The 22,004-nt window shown below is 34.9% G+C and overlaps 2 protein-coding genes across 3 annotated transcripts; both read right to left on the bottom strand.

The window, feature by feature from the left end:
- Positions 1-2,831: 2,831 nt before the first annotated feature.
- On the bottom strand, positions 2,832-5,021 carry LOC107860763 (30S ribosomal protein S21, chloroplastic). Its single transcript, XM_016706236.2, has 2 exons — positions 4,431-5,021; positions 2,832-3,201 (listed from the first exon to the last, which is right to left on the bottom strand). Exons 1-2 carry the CDS (start codon positions 4,790-4,792, stop codon positions 3,081-3,083), a joined length of 483 nt encoding a protein of 160 aa, XP_016561722.2. The 5' UTR covers positions 4,793-5,021; the 3' UTR covers positions 2,832-3,080.
- Positions 5,022-5,240: 219 nt separating this feature from the next.
- On the bottom strand, positions 5,241-21,539 carry LOC107860762 (vacuolar protein sorting-associated protein 52 A). Of its 2 annotated transcripts, XM_016706235.2 has the most exons (21): positions 21,191-21,539; positions 19,610-19,856; positions 19,433-19,494; positions 19,284-19,341; positions 19,036-19,131; positions 17,749-17,850; positions 17,341-17,424; positions 16,690-16,770; positions 16,360-16,503; positions 14,549-14,640; positions 13,427-13,508; positions 12,301-12,483; positions 11,042-11,157; positions 10,845-10,903; positions 10,382-10,482; positions 7,765-7,815; positions 7,019-7,198; positions 6,802-6,936; positions 6,300-6,374; positions 5,770-5,827; positions 5,241-5,697 (listed from the first exon to the last, which is right to left on the bottom strand). In XM_016706235.2, the coding sequence occupies exons 2-21, from the start codon at positions 19,634-19,636 to the stop codon at positions 5,393-5,395; spliced, it is 2,091 nt and encodes a 696-aa protein (XP_016561721.1). In that variant the 5' UTR covers positions 19,637-19,856; positions 21,191-21,539; the 3' UTR covers positions 5,241-5,392. The 2 variants fall into 2 exon arrangements, with proteins under 2 accessions (XP_016561721.1, XP_047263606.1); XM_047407650.1 differs by having other exon boundaries at positions 5,241-5,827; positions 21,191-21,384.
- Between the last annotated feature and the right edge of the window lie 465 nt (positions 21,540-22,004).

Below are 22,004 nucleotides of genomic sequence, written 5' to 3'. Positions count from 1 at the left end.
AGGGCTCGATTCAATTTTATGTATTATTAGTTTTCGATTTTTAAATATGTAAAATCAATAAGATATTTTCTATCGATTTCGGTTTATCGATTTTTGGTCTTTAACGGTTCAGTTTTTTATTTAACCAAGAAGAAAATATTTATAAAATAGAAATAGTAACAACTAACATAAAAAAACGTAATCTTAGTTACCGCCAAAATCCTACACAATGCATTTTAGTTTAGAAGAATCTTCAAACTTGAACTGAATGTTAGTTAAAAAAAAAACTGTTAAATCCTAATTGTTGGAAGCTATAAATGCTTCAAATTTTTCAATATGATAATAGCCGAGTTTTATATTGTGCCTTTGTTGTCCTGAATAGATTAATACTTTGTGAATCACTGAATTGTGAATAAGTAGTGCATATAATATATATATACATACACATATCTATCTATATATAGAGAGAGATATTTATATATATAACATAAATAGGGATAAAATAATAACTTAGTGTATCCTTATTGGGTTATTGGTTTAACCGATAACCCAATAAGCTAAAATCGAAACCGAACCGTTTACCCAATAAATTTTTTTTTATAAAATCAATAAAAACCGTTAACCCAATAACATTTTTATTGGTTCAATTTATTGGTCGGTTGAATTTTTGCACAGTTATATCATTCCAAGTCTCATTTTAGTGTGATTGCATAGTTTTTTCTTTTCTTATTCATTTTACTTTTCCTTATTATCAGTAGTCTTAAATTATATTTACTTTTACTTTCTTATAATAACTCAGATGTCCACCCTGCTTTCTTTCTTCTTCTTTTTTCTTGAAATACTATAAATTGATTATTCAAAATTTTAGTGTGTGGCATTTTAAAATGACAAGAAACTATATAATTTATTTAAATATCATATTAATTAAATGAAGTGATATGCAACAACCATCCAACAATACATAACACGTTCTATAATAAGGAAATATTTGTGTGGTTTCATGTGGAAACTCGAGACGTCAAACCAAGACAAGTGGCTGTTGGATCAGATTTTCCATATCCACTTCTATTTTAATTTTCTTTATTGTTCCCTTCACTTCCCTGTCCTTTTTTTTTCAATTCTTATATTTTTTAAAATCGGATTTCGTTTGAATTTGTATCACACGAAATAGAAAGACATTTGGAATTTTATTCAACTCCATCTCTCATAGTTAGTTCCTCTTACAAATGTTCAAGTTTGTAAACTCTTAAAAGACACACAAGTCATGAATATCTTTTAGTCATCACTCATCCTTAATGCATCTATAGATCAATAGATAGATATAGAAGAAGGAATTCTTGCAATCTTGCACTAAATAACTTCTTTTGAGTCGAAACTCTATCATAAATAGTTTTTCTATTTTACAAAATAGGAGTAAGTTGACCTGCATCCTACTCATTCAAGAACCACTTAATTATGAGATTATACTAATATGTTGTTGTTTGTATATAAAAGAAAAGAGATAATGCTTATAAAAATATCTGAACTTTGACCTGATTTTCAGTTGAGCATACTGAATTTTGCAGGACTTTTTAAGTGGATTTAATCCCCGAACTCTATACCCAGTTTCAGCAACACAACAAACAAACAAAATTGTCAACAATCTTATGGCTTGGATGGCCACGTTTGCAACAAACCAATATCCTAATATCATTTTGTTACTGGCATCTTTTTAGTTTATTGTAACAAGATAATGGAAAAGATATTCTCTCTCAGTTGAATTTTGCATGTGAAATGATTTTGAGTTCAAGGGTCAAACTATTTTTTTTTTCGTGTGAATTTAAACATAAAAATCCTATTGGTGAATAAAGTGATGTGTCGTTTATTGATCGAAAATGATGATTTTTGGTCAACGTATCTCCAAGGATCCTGGGGGCATGTAACATGTCGAAACAGTATTGTTCCCATTTCTATTCAATTTTTAAGATTGCTGGGGCATGGAACATGTCAAACAATTAAAAAAAACATATTTATATTTAGTTATTACTTTGAAGATACACTTTCTTTCCGCATTCAAATACTTTTTAACAGAAATGTGATCATACAATCTTTTCTTTAATGTATGGTACATATTTGAAGCAAACTAGGTTGAGAAAATTAAGTTTAATAAAATATGATATGATAAACTAATAACTCAAAAAGAAAATGTAATCAAAAAGTTTAATGAAGTAGGATATGATAAACTATATTTTTCTATATGTTTCATACACAAAGTCGCCCGTTCTTCATCTGCAGCAAAATAGAGTAGACAGCAAACGTCGACCACAAAATCTAAGAAGTTCGTCGTATTAGCTAACTGCTAATCTGACATATTAATTTCATTATTCAAGTTGTTCAGCTTTATGTTTCATGAAAATCAGAAAGTTTTTTTTTTTTTTTTGTGCTATACCTGGTTTATATAGTTGGCTGTGGGGAGACTTTATGATCCTTTTCGAGCTTCATATGTATCATCACCAGGCATTCAAGACCACAGATAAAAACTGAACCAATTCAACATCAGGATTGTGCCAGTGTTTTCAGCACATCATAATATGCAGGACAGTATCGGTGACCTTCATAAGTGAAGCACGCTTTTACAGACTAAAAACTGAACAATAGCTACATTTTTTACAACTGAGAAATCGTTGTTTTCAACTACGAAATTCGCTGGACAAACTGGCCCAGTTCTTTACCATTCTCCACTTAAACACCAGAATGATTCACCTCTGATAAGGAACAAAAGCCTGGGTACCGTGCAACTATTCTTGCACTTTGAAGTGAACATCTAAGAACTTTTTTCATCAGTCAAACCTGCTGCTTTTCACAGAGGAACATTCTAAAAACATCTATGATAAATTAGCAATGCATCACACGAATATGTGATGTGATGTGATGTCTCTTCAGATATACAGCAAGGCAGTTGATCAATCTAACACTTTGAAGCAAGGGTAACAATCATGTTTCCATTAGAAAATTGCAAAAATAGAGCAGATAAATATTACATCGGTAGAAAGCCTCTCCGGGATTGAAAATGAGCCACAACCTACCAAGAGCCAAAACGAAAAAAGATCTGAAAATTAGTGTCAATTGGAGATACCTCCTCCTTCAGGGAGTTCCCAGTTATCGTCATCATCATCATCCCTCTTGCTCTTGGTTGTCTCTTGCTTATCCAGTCCGAAACTTCTTCCTGGTGGTGGGCCACGTCTGTTCCAGTAAAGGACATGAGGTTGATAAATATGTACATAAAATTAGTAAATACAAAATATCAGTTTTCCATCTTTGCATTAGTTGGTTCATATGATTTGAATTAGTAGATTCTGCATTCAGAGAGCAACTTACAAAAGCGAATGAATTAGTTACTTTTGGACCTCACGCTAGCAAATCAAGGAAGCAAGCACTGGTATACTATATCAATGTGATCCACTAGCTATAGAGAGTCTTTATTGCAAGAATGAACGAACATAATCTTTGGCCAGAACCACGGGCTACTAGAACTAAACTCTACCGTCATAGCCACACACACCAAAAAAAAAAAAAAAACCATGCTAATGTTGTCTTGCTTTGGCAAACATTTGAACTTGAAGCTTTCAGAATCACGTGTGGGGCATATCAGTTACCTCTTTCGAGTTAATGACACTAAACTAGATAGATCACAATGTAACTTAACTGGAATTGCATCCATCTACAGTCAATCAATCAGCTATTATTGTCAAATTAACTGAAGCCATGTGAATCCTCCATATCTATTCTGTTTTTTTTTTTTTTTTTTCAGTATCAACCTACCAATCATCATCTTAATCCAGACGTGGACCGACTATAATTACCAAACTCACATCGACAGACAAACTGTACCTATTTAGGCATTCAAACTTTAACTGGACACAAAGTTTCTGAAAGAATCAAACAAACATTTTTGAACCTTGTGGTCCAAAAGTTTAAAGACCAGCGAGAACCATGGGCTAGTAGTAATGCCATAGGGCCAAAGAGAAATAGAGCACATCATTTAGAGCTTGTTTTACTTTGGCAAAAATTTGAACTTGAAGCTTTCAGAATCACGTGTGTAAATTACCTCTTAGAGTTAACGACACTAGAATTAGATAGATCACAATGTCGCTTAGCTGGAATTGCACCTATCTACACTCAATACCAAATCAACTGAAACCATATGAATCCTCTGTATCCCTTTTGCACTATTTCGGTATCAGAAGATTCATTGTAGTTGAGATTATTTTTGCAATGGTCATCAACCTACGCCTAAATTTGCACCTACAATTTGCCACTCTCACATCGACAGTTAAATTGCAGGCATTCAAATTTTAACTGGAAGTGCAGTTATGCGGTAAACATAACCTTTTGGTAAAATGACAAGTTTTAATTTAAATTATTTCTAAATATAAAGCTGAAAAGAGTGACAAAAGGAGGTAGTGGCTGACCTTCGTCGATTGCGGCGAGCAGCCTCACGGGACTTGCGCTTATCTTTGTCCTGTTTGTTCTCAAAGAACCTCCTGCGTTTACATTCCTGGATGACTCCAGCTTTCATGACCTCCCTGCGAAAGCGTCCGAGAAGCTTCTCTTCGGGTTCATTATCATCCACAATGACCTGAACATTGTAAGCTGATCTGAAGTAAAGCGTGTTTGCGTAGGCAAGAGATGGACAAACTACGGACGTAACATCAGAATCAGAAGATGAGACAAGCTTGGGTCTTGAATGAGTGGTGGTGAATTGGAGGGAGGGTGGTGGAGCTTTAGACGGTGTGAAGAAGGAGAAGAGATTGCCTATGGATGACACTGCCATTTCTCAATAGCAATGCCTCTCACTTTTGGATAGGAGTGGTAAAAAACAGGAGAAACTCAATATTTTTTTAACATTTTCCATATATTAATTTAAATGTATCTACATTGCAAGTTCCATTTTGATTATTTAATTTCATGTTTGATTTATTTTTTTTCTTTTGGAATTAGCAGCAATTCTGCTATTTGTCATATCACGATTGTAGTAACTACTCTATTTTTTATCCGCCTTTAATACGGAGAAATAATTTCAAGATCAAGTACCAAAATAATCCAAAACCTCTAAAAAAAGATAAAATTGAGATTATGGATTATTTTCAAATAGTAGTCGTAAAAGTGATCGCCATTGGGCTAAAACTGAAAGCCCAAAATTAAAGAATATTGCACTTATAACGTCATTGGACTTGAAAAATTCTGGAACACTTCCAACGCGTGGAACACAGCAGCAAGAATACCATAAGGATCATTACACAAATTAATAAGTTGTGGAAGATGTCATCGAAACACATATATAGGATCTTACAAAACATCAGTTGGATAACAAGGTGATGGTCAATTGAAATATCTTTATACGTAAATACAGAGATTCCCAGAGACTGTAATCCTAGAAAGTCCTCGAATATTTTCTGATCTCATACATTATCGATGAAATTGAAACAAGATCCTTGTTCAATGTAGACCCACCATTTATCCTCTTTATACAATCTGAAAGCCTCGTATAATAAAGAAGAAGTTGAGTTAATGCAGCTCTTAGAATGTCCATACCACACAGAAAATTGCTGAAAGAAGTAATCACATCATTGTGCATAAGTTCAATGGCAGCTTTCCATCTGCTTGCAAAGTCCTTTACAATCGGCTCTACTTCGGCAATAGTTATAGGTCTTTCAGTGCCGGTACTTGAATCCTCAGCTGCAATAAGATAATAATCAGTGCGTATGACAAGGTTTAAGATAAATTGGTATGCATAGCATTTACACTTACACCCTCTCGTCTTTACAAACTTGATGAGATCGCTAAAATGCTCCAACAGCAATTCTTCCTGCAATAAGATTGAATATAAGAACCAGAATTTCAACTAAAAGGGCCGGACCACAAGGGTCTATTGTACGTAGCCTTACGCTGTTTCCACAGCTTGAACCCCTGACCTCCTGGTCACATGAGGACAACTTTACTAGATGTTGATGTTAACTTTGATTACAAATCCTAGGAGAAGGCATCCACTATTTGGGTTAGCAATCAACACCAAAATTTTCTCTTCAAATTCAAGCACTCACTACAAATATAGATTAACTCTTTGTTTTTGGTTCATTCTATTTCAAAGCTGATGTTTTCTTCAAAGAACATAATGAACTTTATTTTCAACAGACCACCTAAGTTAACTTCGCTACCTAACTGAAACTGACAGTCAAGCAATAATAGAAAAAGTGCTCTCCGTGTTTGTCAGAGAAACATAACTACTCCTATAATTAATTCAACACTCTTGGGATGCAAGAATTGAACTGTGTGCTCACCACGAATATGCCTGTGTTATTCTTTAGAAGCTCTTCAAAGTGCTGCTGGATTTTCCCACCATCCGGACCAGCTTCCTGGAAGCAAATGAAAGATCATTCGGTGCTTTAAGTTTCTTTAGCATTAAATGTCAGTACAATTTAGACTTCTTACATAAGATCTCCTTACAATGGTATCAAATGTTTAGATAGGAAATAGCCAATATTGTTACGCTTATAGTTTGATGGTTTACAAAATTTCAGAGTAAAATAATCAGCGTCACTATCCATATTTGCAATATAATAAGAACAGGAATCATGACTTCCGTATTTCTTTTCGTATAACAGACAAGGAGACCAGGGAAATTGTCCTACGGACCCCCATTTTCCTTTATAATTCATGTTTTCATTGGACAATTATCCAACTAGCATATGTGCATTGACCATATAAATCCACGACAACGACTTGCACTTCTCATTATTCATTTATTGTTGATCAGAGAAGAAAAATATAGTGACTTCTTACCTTCAGAACCGATATTATCATGTCATAGTTGTTTATAAGGAATACTGTTTGCAGCTTTTGTTTAGTGAACATTTGTGATAGCTTGACAAGCAAGTCATCTACAGCCATTCTGAGTCTCTCCAGATTCAGTTCAAGCTACAAAATTAGTAGCAAGTATGAAAGCCAGCCCGGTGCAAGTAAACCACAAAGTAAAAAGTGGACCTTAATGTTCCCCAACCTGGCCATCTCCATATTCTACATTAAGGTGAATAAGGGAGGCAGTAAACTCAGCATAGCGCCTTATCACATAATGTGGGTGAACATCATCTTCCCAGAGAGTCCTGATATTGGCATTTCGCAAGCTGTGGAGGTGCAAGTCAAAGACCATCTTGAAACGCGGCCATAAAGCAATATTAACCTGTCAAGATTCATTAAGAAACAAGGGGAAAGCAGTCCATCATAAAGGAAAGATAACTACAAGAAAACATTTTATTTTGGCTCCAATGTCATTATGTTGAACTTTCTAAAGACCTTAAGGAGTTATGTTGCATTTATATTCACCTTTGCTGAATTTTCTATCATATGAATGATAATCCTTATTTCTCATTTTAAAATGGTCCTCCTGAACAAATTCTATTAGCAAGCTATTTAACTTTCTCTTTTCACTGATGCTAGGTAGTCCTGCCAAATATCATGAATCTCAAGATGAAAATTTATATCCTAAATTAATAATATGATATACTTTCAGCACAGGAAACCCTGCATGTCCTAGCTATGATTGTGCAGTTATCCTTTTTCCGCATCACAGTAGCAACAAATGGGGGAAAATACAAGGATATACATAAGGCAACAGGTGAAAAATAAGTATCTGGTGAAACTAACAGCTGTCAAGCCCTCTAATTTCACTTCTACACAAATAGGTCACATGCATGTGCAGAAGGCACGAATATGGATATCTGCTAAAGTGAATTAGATGATACGTACCTTGTCTAAGTATGAATCCAGGCATGGTATTCGGCGCCTGGACATTACAAGCTGGGAAACAAAAGCAGTCCTTCGATAAGAAAAGATTCCAGCAATAACTAAGAGCCTTAACCACACATTTGATGTCAAATTCATAAACAAAATTTGGCATGCTATTGGACCATCACATATGTGCATTAAGCACATGATTCCTCAATGAATTTTCTAATAATCAAATATCTTTATAAGCTTTAAACGCTGGAAAGGAAAAATGTAAATAAGAATATATGATATTTTATTTGCTTTTTTATCTTTGAGATATTCCCCCAGTCCGCTTCTATTATTTTTCTTTTTCTTTTGAGCTAGACTAAAATTACAATAAAATTCTTTAATTGCAATAATTCAACTTTTTAGCATTATGTATGGGCATGACTAACTAGGATGAAGAAGATTAAAGTGCACCAGTGATATGAACTTTTTTTGGATAAGGTAAATAATTTTATTAACATTTTGGGGGAACCCCGTACACATACCAAAATGAGAGAACTAACACCAAAATGTGGTTCTCAATAAAAGAGGTCCAATCCTCCCTCTATACAAATTGGGACCTCACAAGTACACCAAAAGTAAATTAGGTACAAAACACTACTCTTTAATCTTGTGAAATCAAGTTCTACCCCTTCAAAAGCCTTCCTAATCCTCTCTTTCCAAATGACCCACATGATTGCTAAGGGGGCAACACTCAATACTCTCAGGCTTTCCTTCTCCTTTATATGATTCCAACTCTGCAAAGCCTCCTTCACTGTACCCGGCATGACCCATTGCAACCTAAACAAATCTAAGGCCTCCCTCCATAACCACCTAGCCACCTTACAATGCATAAGAAGATGATCCACACTTTCGCCACCACTTTTATTCATGAAACAATGAACTTAAAGCACTAGTGGATAAGACTGTTTTAACTTGAACAAGTTTGAAGAATCTATAATGTATTAGTTTAGTCATTTTAGCATTTTGTTAACATGTTTTGGATCTTATTTGTTTCTATAGTTTAGTGTCTTCTAGTGTCTCCCGAATTTGCAGTATGCAATACTTCAGACACCAAAATAATGAAAAAACTAGAGCAAGTCTGACTTACTAAAAGCTGTCAATCAGCTAGATTACCAGTAATCCTTGCTTCTCAAAGTTGCTGCCAAACGTTTACTGGAGTTATCAGAAAGATTTAGTTTCCCTAGTATGTTTTCTCTGGTTTCTTTTTCTTTTCTGGATAACCATGGTGTCCTGGGCAGCTTGCACCCACCTCAACTAATTTCACAGAGTAACTGCTACCTCCCATCAACATAGATACAGGGCAGCTTTGTCCACCAAGGTTGGACCGATGGTAAGAAATCACTAGTACTTTTTGTCTCCATTGGGCTTTGAGCTTGAGACTCATGGTTCTCGCTTTGAACTTGTGACTCGTGGTTCTCCCGCACTTCATTAACCCTATTTCTCCAGTTTCTTCTATTACTCCCTTTTGGTTCTCCTTCTATTCATAAATTCAAATTCTGCAGTCCCCTAATAACTTAAATGACCTAGAAAGGGCAGCCCGACGCACTAAAGCTTCCGCTATATGCAGGATCCGGGGAAGGGCCCTACCACAAGGGTGTATTGTACACAGTATTACCTTGCATTTCTGCTAGAGGCTGTTTCCAAGGCTTGAACCTGTGACTCCTGGTCACATGGCAGCAACTTTACCAATTACAATTCAGAAATTTACAATAACGATCCTAGAAAGTCAATTTTCCAACCAATTACAGGTTACATAATTTACCAGCATCAAGCCCATAATTTGTTTTAAGATCTTTCTGACAAAATAGGTGTTTAGTGATAAAGTGTGGAAAAACAGCCACCAAAAAGTCCAATGTATAGCCCATCAAGAATTATATATGGAATACACAATCAAGGATTTTGGAGAATTTACATGTACGATTCTGAAATAGATATCACTGTTTCCACTCTCTTTAAACTAGAAGAATTTCCAGAAAGAGCATTTATACACGCTGAGAATGATTCTTACTATAAATAACTGCATAAAAAATAGATAAGTATAATTTCTGCTATCATCAGATGCATTAGAAACGTAGGAAAGAAAATTTGAAAAGTAAGGGCCTTTAAATTTTGGATTATATCACCACCTGCAATTAGTGTCTCTAATTAAATCAATTTCTTCAGCAACAGTCATTGTTTGGTTATCATATGGTTATCATAGGAGAAAACCAATTTTCAAACTAATGTGTACGCCCACATATTTACATAGGTGGAAGTGATAAACGTTATATATGATTATTCAACAATGTTAATTTGTGTGTCGTTAGAATAAGTTTACAGTTAAAAAACCCGGAGGTGTAAAGATTCTGGTGCCACTGAAGAAAATAGACAGACACCTGGCTATTTAAGCTTGTGAACTAAGCAATATCCCATTGGCTACACACAATGACAGAGCTGATATTTGGCATCTGTCTTCCAAAGGACTTCGAAACACAACAATCAAGTGAATCTTGGAACTTTACCAGACACAAATTTCCTTTTATAGGATTTTAATACAAGCTCTGTTTGCTTTGAAAGGCAATACCAGAATAGAAGTTTAGGAATATACCTGGTGTTGGTGTATAATGCGAATCATGAGCATCAAGCCAATTGCATCAAAACTATTAGGAAGGACTGTACCAAAATGCTCATCAATTACTGAAAACGGGCCTGATATCACACAATGTTCACCATTAATCTCATTGAAAATCCAAGAATTTGCATTATTGCTATCAAAATAAAAATTTGCATATTTCAGCATGTACTGAAGGTGTTTGAAAATATTTCATAATACAGATCGGGAGAGGAAGATCTCAACTTAATCTAACCGATTAAAGGCAACATGCGATATTGTTGATATTCCGAGGAACTGCATATACAGCTTCTGTTAAACAGATTGATCTAGAGTTGACAAGATACTTTTGACATCTGAGTTTTATTTACCAATAAATTCTTTAAGAAGCACAATCATGACATTTATCTGCAGCAAGGTACGTAAGGAAATGTTTACTCTAACTCATTACTTTCCATACCAGCAAAAATATCTTGAAACATGGTCTGTTCTCCAAAGAAATCATCACAGAAAAGGTACCTAATCAAATAAAAGGAAAAAGCAAGTTAATACATATTTAACAAGGAAAGCTACCACTTTGTCAGTAGGAAAGCTATACTGTTTCAAAGTGAACCACAAATCAGAAGCTTGGTATTCAAATAGAGAATCGTAGAGTACTCAGATGAAGCAGTATCCATGAGCAGCTTGTGCAAACTCCTGAAAAGAACCTCATACGGAAATTTTTTTGAGCTGGCTTCAGCAATATGTGGAATTAACGGAGGCTCATCAATCTCCTGAACACAGTGGAACGTATATGCCATAAATACTTCATCTAATCATCATGAACATTGCTACAACATTTCTTGTATCTCCCTATGAATGGGGTGGGGATCAGACCAGATCAAGATTTGATAGAAAATTGAATTCTTGAAATAGATAATTCAACCACTGTCACTTAGAGTAGAGTTTTTAGTGCTAGCTGAGCATAAGTAGTGGTCAATGTGCAACACAAGAAAAGGCCTTGGTATAATGGGATTATTTGGATGTCACAACCTCTAGCAGATGGATTCAAACAGATTCTAAATGAACCTTATTTCGCCAAGTAGTGTTTATTTCTCTTTTTTTCAGAATGGCTCCCACAGTTAACATATTGAAATCTGGTAGCTCCAAGTCTTTATGAAATTATTTAGCATATTCTTCAAGTTAGTTGCATATGTTCAATTGCCTTGATACTTGGACCAATAGATTGAAAATAGGTGAGTCAAGAAGGTATCGAATGATCTACTTATACAGGTTTAAACCAGGCTAAACTTTGTATAGAAATGTAAAAAGGAATGAGCCTCGATGCAAGTCATATGGTTCTTGGAGCTACATTTTCCTTTGTCTTCAGTCTCCACAGAACATTTCAAAGAGAACTTCCTCCTTAACAAGAAAAAGTAATACTTACAAATATCACATCTTTCATAAGCAATTTTTATTTAATAAAAATACATTCTACAGAATAAAAAGGCGCAAGAACCAAAGCAGCACAGAATATGAATTTCAGAATTAGACAGGTTCCTTCCCTTTCACAACCCTCCTCGAATACCTATGATTTATAGAAAAGAGACTTCACATTATCTCCATTAAGTATCTGCTATATAAAGGTGCTAAGACCATACACGTCTGCCGCTAGTACTGATGAATTAGTCAGTAGTCATATATATTTATTCAAATAATCAGGCAAAGTATCCTCCAAATGCACTAAATCAAAGTTATCTTCAAAGTTCAAACTAAAAAGTAATTCCACCGGAGTGGATTTACGGAAACCTTTTATACTTGAATAAGCACTAAACAATCAATGATGCACAAAATTCATAATCTCTGCCCTCAACAGAACTACAAAGTGACAATTTTTTTGGTCATAAGATCAAGGCTCAAAGAAAGAAGATGAAGACCTTGAGAATGTTTATCCTTTCTCCAAGAGCAAAAACTGCAGACCTGTTCTTCAACGGTTCTCTTCCTCTCGAAAAAAGACTTGTGCTTCTGGTGTCAACACCTATCAGATCATTAGATGTTGCTATATCCAACTGAAGCTTTTCTAAAGCCTGAATATAAGCTCGGAACTGTGCACTCAGAACCTGTGACACAAATTCTCTTTAGTATTCATGAAAAAGCACAATCCCTTTTTATGAGACTGGTAACCCTAAGGAGGCCTGCACAATCAGATGATTTTGTCTGGTTGAAAGTAGTCAACCGGCTTCTTCACTCAAGCAGCACTCAAACAAAAGAATAAATAAGAGGAAGGAGTTGTCCATGGGATGGACAATAAAAGACCTATCCATAGGTATACTGAACATCATGAACATCTTTGGCATTGGAATATATAAATGTGTGTGTGTATGTATATATATGTATATATATATATAAGCACTAAGGCAATGCATGCCGTGTGTACAGCGTATAGATCAGTTGATCTACCTTAATTACAAAAGACCTAACATGTCAATCAAAGATTCTGTCTTCTACATGTCTTTCTTTACACCAAAAATGAAATGAAAGAGCAAACCTCTCGTTTGCCAAAAAGCATATTAAACCTGTTATCACGTGTAGATGTGATAACTGTGATTGATAACATTCTCTAGAGCTTACAAGATAAAAGAGAAGCTCCAATGCTAAATATAACAATAAATAAGGGCAACCAAACCTATGACAATATCTTAAAACTGATCAGACTAAAGGCATACCAAACATTAGGCAAAGCACCAAATTAAGTCATGTAGGCATGTCTTTTCTTGAGAGAGATATAGTGTGGTTTGCCCGCTTCCATACACAACGGAAAAACATTTAGAACTCATAAACAAAAAATTTAGATCTTCAAGGATGGGCACCAAAGTAACAGTCAAGTTAAGCATTCATTGACCTTAAAAATGTTAAATTTTCTTTTTGAACTTGCACGTCAAGAGCTACCACACCGATCTCAATGAGTTAAGACATCTAAGAACTCAAAATATTTACCATCGATTCATCAAAAACCTAAGCTAGCAAAATTATCCTAAATGAACTAATGATGCAAAAGTTAACCTTGTTCATTGTGTCAATATATGCAGCTCGAACCTCCAGATACACCTCTTTCCCATGCTCCTTGAGAAAGGAAAGGATATACCTGAGAAATAATTGCAAAAATAACCTTCAATTGCATGTTTGGATAAATCCAGGAAACTGAAAGGTGAAAAGAAATTAGAAGTAAGAATTGGGGCTGATGATCACCATAATTTTAAGTTATGGAACTCTTAAGAAGAACTCATCCTGCTTGATATCATTTAAGCGACCACAATAGCAACAAAAGGTATTGCCCCAAAAAACACCAGGATAGCATGTAAATTTGGCTTTGTTTGTACATATGCTCTTTATTATTTCTAAGTTTTTCAAGAACCTGTTTTTAAAAAGGAAAAACCTGTTTGTTTAATTATTTTTCAAGAGAGTTTTTTCAAGTTCTTCAAAAAATTCCTGTTGAGTAACAATGACACACCTTTATTCTTCTTCCACACACAAAACGCTCATTAATTTTCAGTACTCAAATGACAGCAACTCCTCAACCATGTCTGCTTTTTGCACATACCTCCTTTTAATGGAAGGCTAAGCAAAAAGAACGAAAGAAGTTTCTTAAAGTGATAAAATTTTGTCGGCATTGTTATGTAAAAGGTAAATTTGTTCAGAAATTCTCTAATATCCTGACAGCTGACAAGAAATAGTAGCTAAGCAGAACAGTACTGCAGTTAGGAGCAGTAAAAAGCAGTGGCACATATACCTTGCCCCAAGCAGCAGTGTCAGGGAACAGCCACTTGGTCGAAAACTTTTACAAGATATACACATAAGCAAAATAAAACATTGGGTACAAATATAAAAAATGACACCACTTGTTACTAAGTTATTAATTTGTTCACTTCTTCAAACATTGACAGCGCATACGAAAATTCATAAATTTTGTGCACGCCACACTAAAAACCAAACAAAAGATGTTGCTATCTACGATATGTTTAACAGGTAAATTTAAATCAACAGTTACTATTGGACGCTGTCAATGAGGTAAATGGTAGAGAAGGAAATACGTTGTGAACAAACAAATTAGCTAGTCACAGTTGTCAGGAAGAGAGGAATGAGAAATACAATATATGATAGAAACCAAAAGAAGAAGCAACTCACTTATATTTTAGGAGGACACTCTGCTGAAGGATCTGGATATTAGTTTTGGGTTTCCTTAAAGCGTATAGCTTCTGAACCATGAAATCAAACACCTAGAAGAGGAACAAGAAAGTGGATTAGATGTGACAAAAACTCTTCTTAATTATCTAAGACTCTTCTTATTGGCGAGCCAATTATAGATCAAAAAAAACAAATAAAAAGCATATGCATTAAGTGAAAATAAAAATTAGACATCAGTTATGAAGGCACAACATTGTCGTGGGTGGCGAGTGCATTATAAAGAACAGCATGAATTAGATGCATCAAAACCATAGAAAAAACATGTTTGTTTCCTTTTTCCAGCTAAAAGATGTGGAGAAAGTGCTTGAGAGACAAGGAGGTTCACATAGAAGGTAGCAATGAAAATTACATGTAATCAAATTTTGATAATAAGTAAGAAGTCTGGAGAATTAAATTGGGTAAACCATTGAATAGTGAAAGAAGGATTCTCAGAATATGATGGCAAAATGTTTCAAATCTTGATATAAATAAGAAGCTTGTAGTTAACTGAGAGGATACTCATCGAACAGTAAAAGAAGGATCCTCGGAAAAGAAGGCAACAGGAAAACTGAAAGCACAGATATTACTCCATAGCAATATCCAGAAGTGTTACAGATTGAATGAAAGATAAGATGCAGACTGGAAAGAATCCAGGAAAAACAGTGAAAAAATGTTTTTAGGGTGAAGTCCAACAAAGACACGGTACTTGAGCAAGAGCAGGGTGTGAAGCAAACAAACGAGAAGTAAGGGTGTTATTGCTGCCTGAAATTGGCTGGGCTGCATACTTCAACCATGTTTTATGGAGCGGAATGTTGTCTAGTCAAGAACTCTCACATCCAAAAGTTGAAGGTGGCGAAAATGAGAATGTTGTGTTGGATGTGTGGACTTACTAAGGGAGATAGGGTTAGGAATGAGATTATTAGGGCGAAGGTGAGAGTGGCCTCGATGGAGGACAAGATGCGGGAAGTGAGGTGGAGATGGTTTGGGCATGTGATGAAGAAGGGCACGGATGCACCGGTTCGGAGGTGTGAGAGGTTAACTTTGGATGGTTACAGGCGGGATAGAGGTAGGCCGAAAAATTACTGGAGGGAGATGATTAGACATGACATGGAGCAGTTATAGCTTATTGAGGACATGAACCTAGATAGGAAAGTATGAAGAACACGAATAAGGTTAGTAGGTTAGTACGTGTGGGTGAGTCGTAGCCATTAGTTAGGTGTGCAGTGGGGTAGTCTGCTAGTAGTTGTAGGACTTTGCACATAGGATGGAGTCTATAGTTAGGTGGGTTGGGGGAGGCGGGTGTTTGCGATTTGTTAACGTATCGTACTATTTTGTGGGTGCCTTATTTCTATTTTTTTTCATCTTGTTTTATGTTTTATTACAACCGTATTTACTGTCCTAGCGTCCTGAGTCGGTGGTCTATCAGAAACAGTCTCTCTACTTCTTTGGAGGTATTGGTATGGTCTACGTACATTTTACCCTCCCCAGACGCCACTAGGTGGAAATTCACTGGGCATGTTGTTGTTGTTGTTGTTGTTGTACAGCTTGTATACTTGGCTTAATGGTTGAATTGGTTGTCAGTGTAACCTTACACACCTTTTTTTAATTGAAAAAAGTTGGACATTTCTCAATTTGAATGACATCTTGCACGAGGGACATGCTATTCTTCTCATACCATTCCAATTTTATTTCCAAAGGGACTAGCCTTGCACACTCCCCATTATATATCTTGTAAACTCGGCATACAACTAGAGGACTCCGAATATACATACCTTGGAGACTGCTTTTTGCCGAAGTTTTTCTAGCTCAGGCTGAACATCTTTCAGAGCTTTTGAAGTTTTAACTGTGGGATCTGCATCAACGCATTTCAGCTTTTTACTCAAAATCTCAAGGGTCTTCATGTATTCCTCGTTAACCTATAACCATTTGATTTTGTGTTGAATGGCAGGTTAGAATCCACTAGTGAACAAGGCTTTCAAATATGCAATTTTTGAAAATTAAACATATGTAATACAGGGAAAGAAGATCCACGGTTCAGAAGAGCTGATGATACAATGTAAGAATAAATATGAGAAAAAAACAAACCAAGGAGCCAAAAGCACCTCTTCATCAACAATTATGTCTATCATCCTTGGAGGAATAATAATATCTTCGACAAACTTTGCAAGCTTTGACTCTGCCACCTGCAAAATAACATAACCATTAGCAATTACACTACAGACATCAGAAAGTATCTTCCCGGCTCAAACACCAAGACTCAAATATGGTTTGTCATATCAAGTATACTGGACTCCACAGCACGGCTAATTTGCACTTGCATCCATCTAATAAGTCTACGAAGAGGTACAAAATGAAAAAACATGTGAAGTGTTTACGACATTGAATTAAAACATTTTTTTGATAAATGTTAAGCATTTTATTGAAACTGCCAACAGCACTATGACTGTGCTGAGAAGCATTACAAATAGTGTAAGGCACTGGTCAAATGAAAAGAAAATGCTCAATACCACACTTTCAGACCAAATAATAACTCCTTCACATATGAAATACTATTAGTATATTTTATTCATTGAGACTGATACTTTCACATATGAACACTTAAATACATTCCAACAACAACTGTTAGTATCAACATTGCTTCAGAATTAGAAGGTAGCAAGTAATCTACAGTGTAAATTACATGAAACCAAATAAAGGATGCCCAAGATTAAACTATAAACAGTAAAAGAAGGTTCACCCATTAACTATAATACCTTGCGATTCTTCAGCCTCAGTCCCATATCCATAGACTTCTCTTGGAGAATTTTGATATCTGAGCTTATTGACCCTATCTCTTCCTGGCAGATAAAACAGTGAATATCAAGTTTTAATGACAAAAGATACAAGGCAAGTTCACTTTTAAGATGTTATGTAGTTTTTCACTAATTTCTTCCATTTTCTTATTTGTATGGTGACTGAAGGCAGAGATAGAGAAATCTTGATAGTGATTTTACCCCAAAATAAAAGCACAATATTACTAATAGTAACAAGTCAACCTACTTTTACCACTTATCAATCATATCATCTTTGGAACAGACAAAGTTTAAGCCTCAATGATAGATGATTTGTTTAAGCAGGAAAAAAATTGTTGCCCAGTTTAACATGATACTGATAGAAAGTACCTGAAATCCACTGAGAAGAGTCTCCATTTGGGATAGAATCATGTCGCAATCACGAATTTGGTCATGAAGTGAGACAAGATTGTCACTTTCCTTTATGTAATCCTATTGATTTGATAAAAGAGCACATGACATCATTATAACCAAATTTAAGAGGCACTCCCTAAGAAATTAGCACATAAGTATGAAATAATCGTATTGTATTGTCATTATCCCCACGTACATTCGGCTTTTCATGATTTTGTGTTGTGACAACTAGATTTATTACGTCTATTTCTGGAAAGAAATATAATGTTTGACTAAATATAAAGAGAAAATTCTAACTACAGTTCGAGGATATTCAGAAGCTCGGCGAAATCAGCAATGGTTTGACGCTGATCACAGACCAAAATCAAAGAACGTAACATCGTACATTTCTAAGGCACGTGGGAAATGAGTGAAGACAAGTGTCCTTTATGTGTCCCAAGTTGAATTATACACACAACTCGGTTATTTTAGTACAATTCAAGAGAAAAAGTTGACCATATTCTAGCAAGGAAAATGAAGGCACTAAATGTAGAAAACAATTCAGGATAGTAAAGAAGGGATAAGACAATGTAGCTCTTGAAACTAGAAGCATTGAAAGGAACTGAGGAAGGAAAGAAATAAGAGAGCATTTGAGAGGGATAAAGAATAAATATGTACATTTGAGAATAGACTCTTTTATAGTTTCTTTTATGCACGCCATGAGGATCCCGCCATATGGAAGACGGGGCGTCTTTCGTGGAGAATCACATTATGTTGTAAATTCTCTACTATTTGGTGTACTGCTTGCTTGTATACAGGAGATTTTTCTGCTATTAATAAAGCTATTTACTTAATTAGAAAAAGAGCAGTGGAAGAGAATATGTCAAAGAACAAAACAACGGAGAAGTTAATTGCATGGGGGCATGGGAAAAACTGGCAAGCTAAAGATTAATTGGAGACAAAGGTCTAAATGCTTATGGATTCAATGTGGAGACAAGAGCAAGGTTCTTTTTAAGAAAATGACAAAGGCAAAAAGAAAAGGTAAATACTGTTGATAAATGATGGTGGAAGGGAACATGCTAGAAGATGCAGACTTGTTGATTCATTACACAGTGAAACAAGAAACTTTTGTACTTAATCACTGGGACATTTCTTTCAAATTAAAAATAAATAAAGATCCAGTAAGCAAAATGCATGATAAACCTAAACGACCACACTGGAACAACTCAAACTCCCAAGTTTTGAATATAGGCAAAACAGTATTAATGTATTAGTAGAGCAAACCTGGATAGAATCCAATTCAACTTGCCGCAAATTATTTTCAACGCCTTTAGTGTATTCCCGTAGCGTTGTACCTTTAGAAAGTATGTTTGCAACAACCTTTTCATAAAAAGAAGGCAAATATAGACCCAATATCAGTGGTGTCGGTGTCCTCAAACCTATCCTCTCAAAGGGGAGAAAAACTGGGCAAAATTGTAACAAATATCGAGCTTTACTATGAAGGAAGTGACATAAATGAATGATATTCTTACATCATCTGCTTGACATTCCTGCAACTCTTCCTCAAGTCCCTCAAGGGATATATCATCACTGGAAAGAAAGAAGACGAATGTCCTAAATTTCATCATATATAGGGGATCGAGAATGAAGACTCACAAGCATTATGGAAATGAAACTAAACCTGGCAGTTTCATCATCAACATTCAAATCGCCCACAACCGATTCCAAATCCAAGAAGGGTTTCTGCCCATTATTAGCATTGGCCGAAATTCACAGATGTAAGACAACACAAGGATATGAAAATGTGCACAAACTAAAGCATGAATCTTTCCGAAAAACGAGAGATATGAGTGTTTACCGATGAGTTGCCGGCCACCTCCACCATAGCAACTTGAGCAAACCAACAACTTTCTACTGATCTACAGAATACATCTATCTAAAAGTAAGCCAGATCAAGCATTTCTATATTCAGAACCGAACCACAACAGAAGAAGTTTTTCTGAAAAGCGCTTCGTGATGCTGTTCTGGTAATGATCTAGGGAAGGTCTTCAGAGTTCAATGACTGTTTCTGACTTCTTTATGGCTATGAAAGGGCACAAGCTTTACTGTGTGCAGTATAAATACATGGAATGTTAGACAGTTGATCTTGTCAACAAAACCATTTTTTATAAAGAACATAGATAATTTTATCCAAAAAAAAAACTGAATACAGTTCATCAAATTCAGTGTAAATTTTAATTATTATTATGACAGTTATTATTACTGTTGTGGTTATTATGTAAGCATGGGCTTGTACTAAAATAGATCTATATACATTCAACTTATCCAAAATAACTAAGCGAATCCACATTTTATGATTAAAGTAGCATCAGTCATTGAGAGGGAGATGTCAAGGAGTTGCTACTTCGGTGATCCAACAAGTACTGTTTTACAACACCAACATCATTGAACATTCATAAAGAAGCAAATGCCAACCAACATGTTACCTTATCAAATAAAAAAAGCCTATGCCAACCAACTAAAAATTCTAACAAAACAGTCTCTCTACCCCACAAAGGTCAAGGTCTGCGTACACCCACACTCTCCAGACCCCATTTGTTGGATCTCACTAGGTATGTTGTTGTAGTTGTTCAAACAACTGTTCTCAGACCTTCTATAATCTGAGTGTGGGCAAGAACAACCTTCCACTCATCCAATCCACGGTAACGCTTATTTAATCGACTGATTAAGTCATGGAGACAAAATTGAGAGACTCACAGACTCCTCAATCACCTCCGCAAGTAGTTGGGTTGTGATTCCACACGGCAACTGTCAATTAGCAACCCACTTCTTCTCAACTGAGATTCCAATTGGACTTGGACTCAAAGAGACGCGGTTCTATAAATAGGACAGTTCTCGAACAAACAAGGGAACGAGGGGCATTCAGTTAAGAACCACACACTCTCACAAGAAACTCAGACTTCATCATTATACTTTTATATTTTCTGTCATTGTCTTTATAATTAAGCTTTCTGGAATCAGCTTAATCCTAAGATATTCAAATGAAGCCTTGTAAAGGTCGTGAATACGATTAATAAAATTATATGATTTACTTGTCTTTGTTGTATGTCACTTCAATTGCTTTACTTTACTGTATCAAGCAACGTTGGTGTCCTAACATATACGGAACAGCCGTAGAACTATCCCCTCTACAATACCTCTCTTGAAAATTGCACATTTCAAAGCACTGCCTTAACTTCAAACAAGGATAAATAACCCGTTAAACATAAAAAAGAAATGGTGAAAAGAAAAAAAAAACAGATAGATCGGTACTGATAATGTGGAACAGATGCAATTCAAAGCAAACAAATCATACACAATTTCACAGTATACAGCAACATCAAAACCACGAGATGCTATTGTAGATCAACCAAAGGGGGAGGTAGTAGAAGAAAGTTACCTGATATCGGTGAAGAGCCAAAGGAGAGATCTGAAATTTTGTATTAATTGGGATTTTAGGACTATTTCTCTTCACCTAAAAGAAATTTTTTTTTCTTCTCTAATCTCTCAGAATATCAAGAAGAGGTAGTGATTAGGCCAAAAATTAAAGGAATGGAAAGAAAATCTTTTTTACCTCTCTGAACCGTAATGAAAATCCAATTACTGCTTTCATATTAGTAGTATATCTTATTAAATTAATTTTATAAATGATTTTAAAACTTTAAATAAATTTGACTGATGCTATTTTATTTTATAGTTATTTAATATTAAGATGATTATAGAAAAAAATTATAGAACTCTTCCAATTTGCCAAAATGGATAATGAAGCATTTTATTTTAGTATAGATTCAAGTAAAAACGACAAAAAGAGTGTAAAAATTAGAATTAATAATTATCATATATAATAAGTCACAATAAATAGCTGAAGAAGACTGCTCATGATCGATACGCCTGATTTATTATATTACTCCTAATTAATTTCTATAAGTTATTTATGTAATAAAAAATTTAAAATAAATATTTATAACATGACTTTTTCAGTTGTTTCAACAGTGATTTTACTATATCACTCATAATTTATTTAATAAGTCATTAAATATTAAAAAATGAATAATATTTGATAAAAAAAATAGATATAAAATAATAAATTATTTTTTGATGTTTTTATAAGTAATTCAAGCATTAAAAAATTAATAGTATTTAATAAAAAAATGAAATAGGCACAAAATGATAAATTATTTTTTTATATTTTAAATTAACTCGACGTCTTATAT

This window comes from Capsicum annuum, chromosome 2, assembly GCF_002878395.1.
Source record: "Capsicum annuum cultivar UCD-10X-F1 chromosome 2, UCD10Xv1.1, whole genome shotgun sequence".
In the NCBI taxonomy this organism is placed as follows: domain Eukaryota; kingdom Viridiplantae; phylum Streptophyta; class Magnoliopsida; order Solanales; family Solanaceae; genus Capsicum; species Capsicum annuum.
The sequence above is the reverse complement of the archived record's forward strand: the minus strand, read 5'-3'. Positions and strand labels throughout refer to the sequence as shown.

What these genes read in the sequence shown, in the direction of transcription:
- LOC107860762 (XM_047407650.1), bottom strand. Translation starts at nt 19,636, where the DNA reads ATGGTGGAGGTGGCCGGCAACTCATCG. An exon ending in ACATAATTGTTGATGAAGAG is followed by an intron (nt 16,504 to 16,689) that starts GTGCTTTTGGCT and finishes AAATGGTTATAG; the next exon opens with GTTAACGAGGAATACATGAA. An exon ending in AAAGGATAAACATTCTCAAG is followed by an intron (nt 11,158 to 12,300) that starts GTCTTCATCTTC and finishes CACTGTGTTCAG; the next exon opens with GAGATTGATGAGCCTCCGTT.
- LOC107860763 (XM_016706236.2), bottom strand. Translation starts at nt 4,792, where the DNA reads ATGGCAGTGTCATCCATAGGCAATCTCTTCTCCTTCTTCACACCGTCT. An exon ending in GCTCGCCGCAATCGACGAAG is followed by an intron (nt 3,202 to 4,430) that starts GTCAGCCACTAC and finishes TTACTGGAACAG; the next exon opens with ACGTGGCCCACCACCAGGAA.